The sequence below is a fragment of the Akanthomyces muscarius genome, chromosome 2, assembly GCF_028009165.1.
Source record: "Akanthomyces muscarius strain Ve6 chromosome 2, whole genome shotgun sequence".
Classification (NCBI taxonomy): domain Eukaryota; kingdom Fungi; phylum Ascomycota; class Sordariomycetes; order Hypocreales; family Cordycipitaceae; genus Akanthomyces; species Akanthomyces muscarius.
In genome coordinates, this window is record NC_079242.1 from 2,256,059 (window position 1) to 2,270,777 (window position 14,719).

At 52.3% G+C, this 14,719-nt stretch overlaps 4 protein-coding genes across 4 annotated transcripts; 2 read left to right on the forward strand and 2 right to left on the reverse strand.

Moving 5' to 3' along the window:
• Positions 1–2,162: 2,162 nt before the first annotated feature.
• On the reverse strand, positions 2,163–2,918 carry LMH87_003849 (uncharacterized protein; the record flags this gene model as incomplete). The annotated part of the gene is made up of 3 exons (XM_056194981.1): positions 2,163–2,181; positions 2,245–2,284; positions 2,726–2,918. 3 exons carry the CDS (start codon positions 2,916–2,918, stop codon positions 2,163–2,165), a joined length of 252 nt encoding a protein of 83 aa, XP_056048654.1.
• A 906-nt stretch (positions 2,919–3,824) lies between these two features.
• On the forward strand, positions 3,825–7,556 carry LMH87_003850 (uncharacterized protein; the record flags this gene model as incomplete). Its single annotated transcript, XM_056194982.1, has 7 exons — positions 3,825–3,860; positions 4,789–4,823; positions 4,890–4,896; positions 5,314–5,635; positions 6,078–6,488; positions 6,541–6,829; positions 6,887–7,556. 7 exons carry the CDS (start codon positions 3,825–3,827, stop codon positions 7,554–7,556), a joined length of 1,770 nt encoding a protein of 589 aa, XP_056048655.1.
• A 3,963-nt stretch (positions 7,557–11,519) lies between these two features.
• On the forward strand, positions 11,520–12,470 carry LMH87_003851 (uncharacterized protein; the record flags this gene model as incomplete). Its single annotated transcript, XM_056194983.1, has 1 exon — positions 11,520–12,470. The coding sequence occupies one exon, from the start codon at positions 11,520–11,522 to the stop codon at positions 12,468–12,470; it is 951 nt and encodes a 316-aa protein (XP_056048656.1).
• A 522-nt stretch (positions 12,471–12,992) lies between these two features.
• On the reverse strand, positions 12,993–13,541 carry LMH87_003852 (uncharacterized protein; the record flags this gene model as incomplete). Its single annotated transcript, XM_056194984.1, has 1 exon — positions 12,993–13,541. One exon carries the CDS (start codon positions 13,539–13,541, stop codon positions 12,993–12,995), a length of 549 nt encoding a protein of 182 aa, XP_056048657.1.
• Positions 13,542–14,719: the final 1,178 nt, after the last annotated feature.

A 14,719-nucleotide genomic window follows, 5' to 3' on the forward strand; every position in this document is an offset into this window, starting at 1 on the left:
GGCGGGCCATGTTCGGCCGGGGATTGCCTGCCACGGCTACCTTGCGCTACCCTGTAGATGCTCATGTCAAGTGCATCTGGCGCCGTGTGTGTGGTCCGATGTCTTTAATGCTGGGAGGTTATATACCTGGAGATTCTAGTGCAAGTGGAGATACATTATTATTGTTCTTGGTATAAATGGAAGCATGGCGCTGGTCAACCAGTTAGAGGAGTGTCGAGAACACTTTGCGCTTTTCCTGTCAACCAACACAAAACAGAAAACAAACGAATAATGCTGTTAGACGAAAAGAAAAACCCTTATTTTTCCGGTGAATAAAAAGCACGCACTAAAATACACCAATACCAGAAATGAGACCACGGACCCCAACGCCGACTATAAGAAAACTCATTCATCAATCAAGCCAAGCCGTTTTTCTCTCTCTCCACCCTCATACAGCGCTCGAGGCCCTCCTTCCCTACCGCGCACAAGGACTCGTGCTTCGTCATCATATTCTTCCAAAGATTGCGGGCTAATTCCCATGCGCTATCGTCATCAACTTCTTCCAAAGCCATTTTTTCCATAGCGCAAGCCTGAAGTTTTAAAGCATCGCACCATTCGCTCACCGTTGCGGCGCTCATGGAAAGCGCAATTTCTGCATCATACTTTGCATTTTCCGCAGCATCCACGTCTCCGCTCCCTAAATGTGCCCGACCGTCCTCGATGACTTTCTTAACTGTTCTCGTCTCAGACATGTTGATGTAATGTGTTGACAGATTGAACTGTAATGTTAATGTAATTGTTGTGAGGGTGTTGACAGATTGACTGAAATGTTAATGTAATTGTTGTGAGGGTGTTGACAGATTGACTGAGAGGGATGACTGTATCGTTGGTGTGATTGCTGTGTCAGATGACTAAACAGTTGGTGATGTCTTCTAAAAAAAGGTTCCATGAGCAGCAGATTGCAGGATATTTATATGCCTTCCCAGATTATGGTGCAGCCGCCAGCCGCAATGTGCTTTGATGGTCTGGTGTCTGATTTGCCGCTGCATCTCCCGTTTGTTCTTTCACGACTGGGAATGATTAAAACATCATATCATACTCCCTTGCCGCAAAGAGTGATCAACCGCTAAACTATAAGGCTCTGTTGGTTTGCTGTCTGCTCCCGCGCCACATGCCATTGCTCTCTTCATTCATACTCGTGCGCGTTCAAGGCTTCTCTGCCGCTCCTAGAAGCAGTCCAAAGCTATCAACTACCATGCTCTGATGGTCTGCTGTCTGTTCGAGCGCCGCGTGCCATTTTCCTATTCTCTCACAGCTGTGCACATTCGCGGCATTTTCCGCCGTTCTTGTAAATGCATAAAGCTGTGAACTACAATGCTCTCATGGTTTACTGTCTGTTCCTTCGCTAGTTATCATTGTCGTCTTCTCTCACAATTGTGCACATTGAAGGCATCATCACTGCTCATCGCAAAGTGGAGCAATGATTCTCCTCCTGTCATGAAGAGGATAAATCGTCGTGGGCAGAGCGAGTCACAAGACAACACAGACACTCACCAATAGACACAAAGGCGCTCAATCTACAATGACCAGTCACGTTCGAGCCAGTTCACTGGTACAGACAATATGTCTTGAGACTCTGCCAAGATCATTAGTTAAGATCCGCGAGTAGCTCAGTGAGTAGCTTTAGATGTCTAAAGACACCGGGGGCGGGGGCGCGCTCGGTGTACTATCCTCGAACCAGATTTGCCAGTGTCGCCTCGGGAAAGCAACCAAAAGGCATACATCAAATGTAGTGTATGCATCTTGGTCGTTGAGGCGCCACTACGCGATGGAGGCGTTGCATTGCAAAGTGAGACCATCAAAGACACGCAAAAGCTTGTATCCCGCAAATCTCGCTTGGCATTATTTGCCTGCAACTACAGGACGAGACTACGCGATGTGGCTCCAGATCGACGGGCAATGAGAGATTGACTGCCGACCGCCAGAGAAATACCGAATTGATCAGGATACCAGCATGTAGTAGGCCAACAAACCCCAGATCTGAACGATCTTGGATACGAACAAGTACGGGATCCGGCCACGCGAAAGCTACCGGCATATCTCTGTAGAACTGGCAAAGCCACCTTGCGTAAGAGAGAGCCAAGGTAGGCCCTACAACGTAAAGCATTGCTGCCAGCAACATTTTATTTCTGTAAGTTACCGCTGGGCAGCGTCAGCCTCTAGACTAATTTAGGCATATGTATTCACATGCTTCGAACTACCTACCAATCGACCAACGAATAATGCAGGTACCACCAGTATGTAACTGAGACAAGTAAAAGGAGTGGGCCACCGCAAGCGATACTGATAAGGTGTGGCGCCTGAGAGCAGGATTCTTTATATTAAACAAAGCCGTAGGCTATTGCATAAGCGACATGACAAGCCTGGAGTGGCGCCATAGGCCGAATGTGACTGCAGCAATTGCACCCTTGCCGTTCTGGGCACATGGAACGCGTCAAAAGAACGCATAGGGAATGCCACGGAAAAGGGCAAGAAAAGCTGATACACAGCGACATGTGGCTGGAGATTTAAGCTTTTTTTGATGGACCACGCCGTCAGGTACCCGGTGCAAGGGAGAACGGGTGCCTGAGGAGGGTTGGGAGGTAAGTACCGACCGTGCGGCACCCAACGTCTACCAGCACCTGTACGGAGTACAAAGGGGCCCTGGAGTGAATAAAATCAGCTTTTGCGCTCAGTGCCTACCTACCTGCCAGATCGTGGAGCACGTGTCCACCGAACCAGAGGCGCAGGCAGTCTTGATAGCAACCCTGTGTCGGAGATGAGATGATGTGCAGTGTGTGGCTGATTCTGGTCCCGCCCAAATAAGGGCACTTTATCTGGCGGCAGGCCAACATGGCTTGTTGGACGTGGATTGACATGAGACTACGGATACTGCGCATGCTAGTAGCTGGAGAACTGCCAATTGTCTCTTGTTTATTTTTCCAAAGTCGCAGAAAAATGTCTGGACTTGCTTGTTATGGCGAATCCGGTAATATAAAAACGCCACCGAAGGCAGGCGCTAGTTCCCCTGGCGATCTATCAATTTGCGTCAACAGAGGAGCCGCACGCACGCATTTGGCAAATGACATTTTTTGCAACTAATTATAAAATTTGCCGCCAAGGACAAGACTTGGAAGGGAGGGTGTGGGCAGGCGTTGCAAAATCGCAAATTGCAAAGACGCCATGCGCGCTACTGGGTATTTTCCTCAAAGACACCGAGAGCAAGCCAGCCCGTACTTGTCCAATTGGGTGTGTGCATCCGGTATGGATTAGCTCAAAGGAGAAGAAGGGAAAGGGAAGAAAGAACTGGTGATAAGGGGGTGGTGTCGAAATTAATCGAGGCAGCCTGCATCTCTACGGCGGCTTGCAGCACGATGGAGCGGCGCCACCGAGGGTAATATTAATGCGCTGCGCTGAGTGGCTGGCCTCGCGGCCGGGGGAGAAGCCTCCCGGCGGCGTGGCCTCTTGAGCCTTTTCTGGTACTCTCCCTCGAGGGCACGTTGCGATGGGCTAATCTGGTGCTGCTGGCAGGGTTGGGTAAGGTGGCTCACGTCGGCGGCGGCGCGAGGGGTGAGCCATGCTGAAGTGGACAGCGAAGCAGCTCACTGGCACTACGGGGTGCAAGGGAGTCCTTTGTATTGGCAGCATCCCTCGAAGTATCGCAAGCCCTCGCAAGCCTCGAGGAGAGAACTCGACCTGCTTTGCCCCTGTTATTAGTTGATGAGAGTTGCCGTTGCATCAACTAGCTGGATTGGCGGTGGGGAGGGAGGGGACAGAGATGGTGACGCTAGCAGCTGCATTGTCAGATGCCGTGGCCCGTTACAGACACCTTCTCCTCTCCTGTTGGTCCCTTGGGGGCCGTGATAATATTGAAAAAGCTGGGCGCCTGCCTCCTTTATGAATAGGGGAGGGGAGGGAGGAGGACGACGGGAGAGCAGCACGGATCCTCCAGCGACGAGGCAGGGCGGAAAAAGGCTGTGCGGTTGGAGCTGTGGCACGATGAACATGCGAGCCTGTCGATTGACTGACTACTGGTAGTAACAGTGACGAATCATAGCAGATGAGCATACTTGATTGGGTTGTTGATAGCCACCCCTGAATCTGCGACGATGTTTGCTAATTAGCTGGTGTTGTGAGTGGTGGCAGAATACAAGCCAAGGAATGGCTGTTCATTGTTTGGTTATCACTAGTCTTGGTTACTTCCTCCCTTTTTGTTGACTTTTGTCTTCCCTTTTTTCTTTTCTAGAAAATCTCTTTCCACATTCATTGCTTTTACGCCCATTCTTCACATTCCTGCCGACAAACGGTGTTTCGACTTGGCACACTCCTTATTGTTCCCACCACTACCCAGTACGACGGCTTGGCGCAAAACTGCCAACAACGAACGCGGTCGCTGTGGATTGATCCAAGAAAGTCTAAAAAAATTACGACTTCTAAAAAAAGACCTGTGGGATACACAGCTGAGAGGACATTATCAAAACAACCTTGTCACCAGGTCAGCAGCCTTGTCGCAGAAAAAGAAGGCGCCATTCCCCGTCACGGCGCATGCTTGCATATCGGCGCAACTTTTTCTCTTGAGAAAGATCGGCCACGATTACGAACGGGTTGCCGTCCAACCAGACGAGAGCGCCATCACAGCCAGCCAGTGAAGCAACGTGCCGGATCTGGGGCGTAGGTATCGTCTGACCTCGTTCTGCGCATGCACTAGCTGTCTTGGAGGGGCACATCGGCACCATTTAGCCGCATCATTACGAGTTTCTTGGCCACCAGGCCGGTGAACACGAGATTTTGACAGCGGGAACGATGTGAGTCGAAGAGTTGGAGCTGTTGATGTGACGAATGAATGATGCTAATTGCCGTGATGTTGGCAGAGTACCAGTAGGTAGTGTCGACAGATACCTAGGTATCTACCTTACTCTGTACCTGCCCTGTACCAGTGCCACTACAGCACTGCTACCTAGGTACCTACCCAGGCACTCTCGGCGGAGTGTCTTTCCGTTATCTCGGTGCAGCTGCAGCGCGTGGACCCCTGAAGCAGCCACCGACTGCAGGCTCGGCGCATTACAGATTTGGGAGACCCGCTCAGCCGTGGGAACCACCAAAACAAAAAAGCCCGGCGTTTGGTTTTCGTGTTCTTTTGGGGACCTTTTCGCCTGCCAATTGCCTCCCCCAAGCCTTTTTTTGGCGGCTCCCTTGGCCGTACCACTACCTACCCAGGTACCTACTGTAGGTACCTACCTCCCTACCTCTCAGGTACAGTACCTCCACGACGCTACACACCCTTTTGCTCACCAGCCCGCCAGCCTCTTTTTCTGCCTGTCCATTCTTTATCTGGCATTTTTTTTCCTTCTTCGCCTGGCCCTCCTCTTCCCACCCCTCCCTCCAGATTTGGCTCCCGACGAAACACATATCTCTTTGCTCCATCAAGCCGCCAACCTGGCTCCTTCAAAGCTTTCCGCCGGCTCCTCGAGCTCCTACAGCGACCGGCCGGCTCACTCTCACCACCGGCGACGCTCCTCTGCCGGCCCTTCTCCTGTACACGACAACAACCGCCACGGCAACCTGCTCGAGATACACCCACGACAGGCAAACGAGGCGTCTCTGCCCACCATAGTCGGTACGTTCCCCAGCAGTCCTTGTTATGCCTACATGCCTTCCCCGACAGTTGTGTCTTGCGCTTTGTCTGCATTCGCGGGCAACTGTGTCCTGCATAATCTGTGCCACTGCGCACAGCACTTTACCCACGTCGCAGCGCATCCACAACCCGTCACGGTGCAGCAAATTGCACCATGCGCACCGCGCGCCGCCTCTCTCACCCTCCCCGGCTATTTGCCTCGCTCGACCTTGCTTGCTAGGCTTGCTTGTTCTTGTTTGTGCTTGCCACTGTACCCCTGGGCTTCCAAAATCGCCAAAGACCCTGGCTGCGACAGCAGCTGTCCTTGGCATCTTTGCACGCCCCTGTCCCACCTGTCCGCCTGTCCGCCTGTCCACCACGTCGTGTCCTTTTTACTGCCTTGCAACCCTCGTGGCTAACATTGTCTGTGCTACTCGCAATGCAGGAACTCCCTCGACTAATACTCCAATGTCCCTCTCCCGCAGCCCGTCTCCCGTCCCGGGCGGCGGCTGGTCCAGCCCAGGCCTCAACATGAACAGCGGTCGCTCCAGTCCTGCCAGCAGCCACGGCGTCCGTCCTGTCGCTTGGGAGTCGTCCAAGATGCGAAACGGCCACCCGTCCTTTTCCACCCAGAACCAAGGCTTCTTCAGCCGCCACATGCGCCGCATATCGAGCAGCTTACCCCGATTCGCCGAAAACGAAAAGGAAAAGACTATGCGGCCCAATTCGTTTCTCGACAAGGTGCCTCTTGTCGGAAGAGTAAAGCTGATTTTCGGTCGCATGGGCCGCAAGATGAAGTACCGTCTGCTGATAGCCTTCTTTATTCTCTTCTGCATCTACGTCTTTTACCACTCGCGTGAGTCGACTCATGCTGTGAACACGCTGCTCCTATTCTGACTTTACAACAGCCCTTGTCTACTGGTACCGCAGAGCCTCATGGGGCGGCGGCGGTTCCAAGTTTGTCATTGTCCTCGCCGCCAACGTCGGCGGCGGCGTTATGGAGTGGAAGGGAGCTCGCGAATGGGCCATTGAACGAGACAGCATACGAAACAAGCGCAAATACGTCGCCCGCTGGGGCTATGATCTCGAAATTGTGGACATGAGCACTAAGAAGCGATATGCACACGAATGGAGAGAAAGCTGGGAAAAGGTTGACTTTTTGCGCAGCGCCATGCGTAAATACCCTGATGCTGAGTGGTGCGTCGCGACCCGCCTTCCAAATCCCCGCCGCAGCTGCTAACTCAATCTCGATAGGTTCTGGTGGCTCGATCTCAACACCATTGTCATGGAGCCCTCGTACTCGCTGCAAGACCACATTTTCAACACCCTCGATAAGAACGCGTACCGCGACATCAACGACTACAACCCGCTCAACATTACCCACCCTTTTACCGACCCGTATCTCGACGAAGAATCTCGCAGTCCCGTCGGCGACGGAAACCCCAACTCTGTCAACCTGCTGCTCTCGCAAGATTGCTCTGGCTTCAACCTGGGCTCCTTTTTCGTCCGCCGCAGCGCCTGGACGGAGCGTCTGTTGGACATTTGGTGGGATCCTGTGCTCTACGAGCAGAAGCACATGGCCTGGGAGCACAAGGAGCAGGACGCCCTCGAGTCCATGTACGAGAGCCACCCTTGGGTCCGACAGCACACTGGCTTCCTGCCGCAGCGCATGATTAACAGCTTCCCTCCCGCTGCCTGCGGCGACGGCACCAACACCAACCACACTCGTTTCCACTACCACGAGACGGACCGTGATTTCATGGTCAACATGGCTGGCTGCGAATGGGGTCGTGACTGCTGGGGCGAAATGTACCACTACCGTCAGTTTAGCTACTGGCTGAACCGCAACCCGTGGGAGCGCTTCAAGGAAGATTTCGTCGCCGTCATCTGGTACCACCTCACTGGCCAACACGTTCGCCTATAAGAAAGCACACGAGCTTCCCAACATTGGTCGACCGACAGCATGACAGCATGCGGACTGCCAAGGTCCAGCTTGCTCTACGATATTTGGCTGATCTATTTCGATTCTACTGCACATATATATTACACCTACGGTTGCTTCGGCCGCGGGGCATCTGGTGCTGGGACGCGCAACCCTGGGCTAGATGCTGCCTGCAGTGCTTATAGAGGAGGGAAGGGAGACTCGGCGTTCTTTTGGCGAATCGTTGGCACCAAACATGGTGGCGAACCGACGTATGCTTCGACGGCATTAGCAAGCCCTTTGGATGACTTGGAACGTGATGGCCCACCACAGCCTGCTACCGGCTTTGCTAGTTTGACGAAGAAATGTCCACAAAGAAACTGCGCCTTGCACATTTTGATTTGAAAAGGTCAAAGGCGACATTGTTGCGTGGAAGGTAGTGTACCAATACGCAGCAGACCGTCTCATTGCTACAAAACCAAAGTAGCGATGCCTTTTAAACGCGAAAGGGGGGGATTTTGCTTTGAAAAGAGGTTGCATCATGATGCATAGAGGACGGCGGCTGCTCCTGTTTCTATTGTTCTTTTATCTGTTGGGAGCAGAACTGGGCCACTTCATGTTGGCGTTGTGCATTTCTTACAACTTGCCTCGTCTATTTTTTCTTCTTTTCTACTCTTCTTCGAGTTGCCTTTTTACTCTATATTTTTTTCTTTGCTTGTGTTCTGAGACTTTCCCGGCCAGGGAGATTGACGCACAAACCTCACTTTAAGCCCGACTTTTGCTTTTCTCTTTTTCTTCCTTTTAAAAGAGTCGGGACTGGGTTTTTCTGTATGATTGGGATTATTTTACTGATAGATGTGATGAGATGGGAGCGGACACACATATAAAAACTAGGAGAGAGAAAACGCATATAATGACGAAAAAAACTATTTCTCTACGACAGATGCATCTCAGATAGTTGAAGACGATGTGTGACCTGGATACAACGGACGAACTGCTTTGAATAAGCAATGTGATGTGCATTGAAGGGAGACGAGGGATGGAAGGAATCAGCTCGAGAGGAAAGATGGGAAAATGTTGAAGAAGAAAAAATGACAGAACGTCTCATGCACAGCATAGGCAACAATGCTAATAAAGCGCAAGATGGAAACGGCCTACTAAAAATGATGTTTGTAGAGGCGAGGTCACAAAAGGTCAAGGTGCGAGTCTATACAACTACTGGTAGGCAACGACCGATCGTCTTTCAAGGACCAACTTACACTTTTGCATTTCACCTTGACGGTGAGCTGCAGTCCTCCGTGTGTCCGTTGGCTACCTGCAGGGAGAAATCCATGTTGGAGAAATCTGGCTGGCGGGGCAAAGACTAACTAGCCGTTCGGCGATTTAGCTGGCATTGCTCGTACAAGGACTCTCATTGACAGGTTGTCGAGGGAGGTGTTGCTGGAGATCTGAGACTCATGTGTATGGCTGGCTCTTATTTTTGTCCGAGACGTAAGTATGCGTGTGGCCGAGTTGCAAGTCATGTGCCCAGACTTGAATGTAGAGTTTGGAGCATATGTCTTGTGCAATCACGGTGACACTGGCGGTCTGGCGTCGCGCGCTTCTCGCTGCAGGTTGGGGTAACGGGCAGCAGCAGCAACGAGATCTTGCGTGACATGTGTGTATTCTGGCCATGTGGCCGTTGACAAACCGTTGCTGAAAGTTAATTTTGCCTTTTTATTTTTCTTTCGGCCTTAGCATCTTTCACGTCGTCAAGGTCTGTGTGTGACGCCATGGCACGGTGGTACGGTGAAGCTGCGCTTGCACATGTGTCACGGACGAGGACTAATGATCGTCTGACCGAGAGGTGGAAGCGACGATGAGGAGGGGTAATTGGGTCCGGATGATGCGAGGATTGGAGGAGTTGTTACATTTTCTCCTCACATTTTCGTTGTTTCTTTTCTTTCGTCGCTTTCTTTAAAGGCGCAAGAGACCATGGGCGGTGTCTCCCTTGCGGCGATTGGCATGCGTGATGAGTGGAGGCTGCAACAGATGGCGGGGCAGATGGGCGAAGCAACGTCTTGCTGGGCGGCTACACGGACAAGATGGAGCACATGTGCTATCGTGCCAAGAGCTTTTCTAGGTTTCTTTGCTGTCTATCAGTACACTTTTTCACCTTGTGCTATTCCAAGTCGGGATGCCAGATAGTTGTCAGAGTTTGAAAGAGGGGAAACACTTGGCAGCTTGTGTTGGGCGGTTAGGGCTGTCCAGTGTTGGACGACTTTGACATGGCAGGTACCAAATTCAGGACCAAGGAGAATGTTTCGATGTGATTGCATGAATTTCTATATAGGAATGAAATATCATGCATCTGTATTGTTTGGTTTCGCATAGAGACGAGGATCGGCTTTGGCAAACAATTGGCAGCGAGACGAGACGGGATGATGGCATAAGGTGGCTCCTGATATCAGCGAACAAAGAAGGGAGTAGTAGAGGAAGAAGAAGAAGAAGAAGAAAAAGCTCCGATGCAAGAGCATGTTTCGACCAGGGGTCAGCCAGGGCGCTACAGGGGCTTACAGGGGACTTCCGAAGAGGCTCTTGAGCGAATCGGCGCCTTGGGGCACAGTGGTTGTGTGGGCTTAACACCCACTGTAAGTCTGCAACAGGCGGCCGATACAGGGGACGCAAGCCAATCGTCGCCTGTGCATCCACTTTCTGGCACCCCTGCAGCACGTCGACAGATCTGCCAGCCGGCGACGCGCTCTCATTGGCTGCGCCCGCTAGCCCCCTGCCCCTGGCAAACGCTCGAGGTGCGAACAAACGGAAACGCCCAGCAAACAGAGGCAGCAACCAGCAGTCCATTGGAATGCAGCCCACCACCGCCCAGCCTGACGGACGGCTTTTTCCTCCTCCTCACCACCAACAAACGAAACTATTCACGCGCCCATGTCAACATGCCCACGGACCAAAACTAAAAAAAAAAAAAAAAAAAAAAAATTAATGCAACCCACCTCTGAAGACTCTCGAAGCCGCCAATGTCGAATCCTCACTGGCTATATACTACAGAATGGCGGAACTCGACCCCCCGTTCAGACGGATCGTGCTCACATGTACTACCAGTAGGCAGCCCACACCACCACCTCGTGTGCACGCGCCGGGATGCGGAAACGGGGAAAAGAAACAATAAACTAAACCAAAAAAGAAACAAGAGGGAGGGGGGGAAAAGATCCAAAGATAGGCATGGAGTATCAGTTCCCCTTCAGCTGCGGTGCCTGAGTCCTGACCGGCGCCCCCCCTTCCCATTCTCGGCTCCTGCAGGTATTTAGGCGTGCACATTCCCGTCGGCGGCCAGAACCTGTCTCACCTCGTCTACTCCAACCTCGCGCTGCACCGCTTTCTACCTCGGGACAACCTCTTGGTTTCTCCTCACAATCCTTTTTTTCACTTCTACCATCCTTCCTTTGGTATTCTTCTTACTTTCCAACCTTGTACTGAGCCGGTTCTCAGCCTTTATTCTTTCTTTATATATTATCACACTTATATACACCAGTCCTTTCCACCTTTGTCTCGCAGGACCCTTGTTTCATCAGAACCCTTCCTGCCTGCCTCTACAATCGCCATTCCTCGTATCTTGGGCTGCTTCTGGCATTCACTCCTCCCCCCAGATACTTGGTCCTTCCTCGTCAAGGACTGTAGGGTTTCTTGGCAGTGATCTCATTTCGTGCTCACCCCGCCACTTGCTTGATCACTTACACACAACTTCTGGCCCATTCATCCTTTGTTGCTTGCTACTTATACGCATCAAGCCACCACGCTCTTTGCTTCTTTGACAACATCGACACTTGCGAGCATCCTTCCTTCACAAAGAAAACTTGAAGCAGCTTTTCTATAACTGCTGGAGACAGGGCGTCCCCCACATTGCCAGTCATTTTACCGCACCAACCAACATTGCTTTACAAAAATCCACAACACAATTACACCACCATCATGGTTCGCTCAACAATTCTCACGACCCTCGCCGTCACGCTTCTCGGCCAGGTCGCCCAGGCCACCTACGGCATCGACACGGTCTACGATGCCTCCAACTTTTTTCAAGAATTCACCCACTTCAACCAGCCCGACCCGACCCAAGGCTTCGTCGAGTTTGTCGACCAGCCAACAGCCCAGGCTGCTGGCCTGAGTGGAATTCGCAACGGTTCCATCTACATGGGCGTCGACTCTACCACCCATAACCCTCCCAATGGCCGTCGTTCCATCCGCGTCGAATCCCAAAAGACCTTTACCAAAGGCCTCTTCATTGCCGACATTGCCCACATGCCTTCCAACACCTGCGGTGTCTGGCCTGCCTTTTGGATGTTTGGTCCCAACTGGCCGACCTCTGGCGAAATCGACATTATCGAGGGTGTCAACACGCAAACCAAAAACTCGATTACTCTCCACACGCAAAACAAATGCCAAATGTCTGGATTCGGAGCCATGGCCAACTCATTTGTCGTCGGCGACGAATGCAACACCCAGGACGGCTGTGGCCAGCAGACCGGCGACAACCAAAACTACGGTGACGGTTTCAATGCTATTGGTGGCGGCGTCTATGCCATGGAGTGGACTGACTGGCGCATTTCCGTCTGGTTCTTCCCCCGCTCCAAGATTCCCGCCGACATCATCAGCGGCAGCCCTCAGCCCCTCAGCTGGGGTAACCCAAGCGGCAGCTTCTCCTCTGGCCTGACCTGCGACATTGCGTCGGCCTTTAAGGACCACAAGATTGTATTCGACACGACCTTTTGCGGTGTCTGGGCCGGCAAAGTCTGGGACTCCAACAGCGAGTGCTCGGCCCACGGCCCTTCCTGCAAGGACTACGTCGCTGCCAACCCGCAAGACTTTGCTGAAGCCTACTGGAACATCAACAGCCTCAAGGTTTACAAGGCTCAGTTTCTCTAGGGGACCAAGAGCCTGATTCCCTTGATGGGCAATTCCAGGCACGAGGTATCGGACACTTGACTGCCCAACTTTCTGGAAAAGTGCGGCATTGGCTGAATATGCCTGGCGTTCTGGGGTACCTGACGAGCATGACGACGTTATGATTTTGAGCGATTCAAGTGTTTATATTTTCCTTCGTTTATACACTTTTTTGTATTTATTCACGATAGATTCTTGAGGTCGGAGCAATCGATATCAATGCATTTATGAACCACTCCAACTTGGCATGCCGTGACGTAGCCGTCCTGGCGCACCTGTGACATTCGTATCGGAACATGTGAAAATGAGCAAGTATAAAGATGGCAGCGTGCTTGGGGTATATAAGTTTTCAATCTAGCCTGTTAAAGAGAGCAGCTTGATTGGGGTATATACTTTTTCAATCTAGTCCGTTGCCGTCTACGACATCAACGTAAATTCCATGTCTCATTAAGCAGCCGTTTGCTCTTTGCTCAATCTCGCGCAAAAAGTCTCTCCTTGCCCATTTTACAAGACGGCGACAAAGCCAGCAACGCCCGCCAGCGCGGCCGCCGTCCAAACAACAGCCAAGTGCTGCGCCGCGTTCCCCCCGACGGCGTTGCCCTTTTTGTCGTCGCCGCCCTTGCCCTTGCTGCCGCCGCTGACAAACTTTTCGTACTGCTCGCTCCACGAGCTCATGTACGACGAGACGTACTTTTTGTCGTCCTTGGGCATGTTCTTGTCGTACCACGCCGCCGAGGTGATGTCGTCCCAGGACCAGGTCGACAGCGCGAGCGACGGGACGACCTTTTCGGAATCCGACGCCCTGGCGGCCGCGGACCACATGTGGCCGGCGACGGCGGTGTACTGCTTGTCGTTGTAGAAGCTCTTCTCGACCGAGTAGAGGGCGGACGCGAGCGAGGTGTACTGCTTGCCCGAGACGGAGGAGGGCAGCGCGGTGATGGTGGCGAGGACGGCCGAGGCGGGGACCGAGTCGGGGATCTGGGTGTCGCCGCGGTTGCCGCCCGCGCAGAGGGCGGGCGTGATGAGGAAGGGGAGGGTGAAGGAGAGCTTCATGGTGAGGTTGGTTTTTGTTTGGTGTGTGAGTGTAGGTGTGGGTGTGAGTGAGGGTGTTGGTTGTGGGTAGTTGGTTATGGGTAGTTGGTTATGGGTAGTTGTAAATGCGGTTGATGATTCAGTCTTGGAACGAAGATGACATGTACAGTAGGTAAAAAATGAGAGAAGAAAGGGGAGGAATCAAGGATATCTTTCCGACCCTTGGGGAGCTGGTCGGGCTTATATCTTGCGAGGAGTGGGCAGGCAGGGTATCGGGCTCGTTTGTGCCATGGTCAACTCCTCATCACTTTTCCCCATCATTTGCCGCATGTCAATGCCAAACCCGGCTTTACCAGGCAGCACACCCTTTTCCTCTCCACAGCAGCCTTTCCTACTTGGCTCAACTATCGGACGCGCCTTTCCCAGCCTTGTTGCCAACCTGCGCAGGGGGGGGGGAACCAGCCCTATTGATGGCCTAATTAGGCAGAAAAGCCCGGGCCAACCTGGGGGATTGGCGCAGGGTGATTGGCCTGCCTGCCTGCTGTGGGGAGGGAAAGGAAGGGAAAAATAAAAGGCAAACCTGGTCAAGAACCAAACACCATGGCGCGGACCGCACCATACCGGCGGCCCGAGGGTTTTGGGAGTGGAAGGGGGGGTTATGACATGCGAGATGGGCGATCGAGCAGGTTCGTTGGATCTGAACTTTGCGAGGAAAAGATCTGCACCCAAGAAGAGGAAAAAACGTGTTTTTTTTTCTTCCTGAGATGGCCCCAGACAGATTTGTCAAAGCACTGAGCTTCTGGCACAAAACAAAAAAAAAAGAATACATTTTGCGAACCATTTATTGCAATAGAAGCAGGCTGCGACCTAACCTCCACTCCGACAAGGCTGGCCGCAACACACGCCCAGGCAACGACAGGCTAGGTAGGTAGGTAGGTAGGTAGGGTGGCTCATGGAACCCGCCGCCAACACGACCAGGCTCGGGATCAAGTAAATAGCACTGAAACCTCGGCAAGTTTTTTATTCTCTCATCTTAGCGTCGGGCACTTGTGTGCATGCAATGATTTACATTACGTACATTGATTGGAATCTAGCGTCGGTGGTTCGACTCAACAAAGTCCGTAGACAAACTCACATACTGGTAAACGAAATCCAAGAAATTTTCAAAGCGAAAAAGGCCCGACACGCAAAGATTCGCT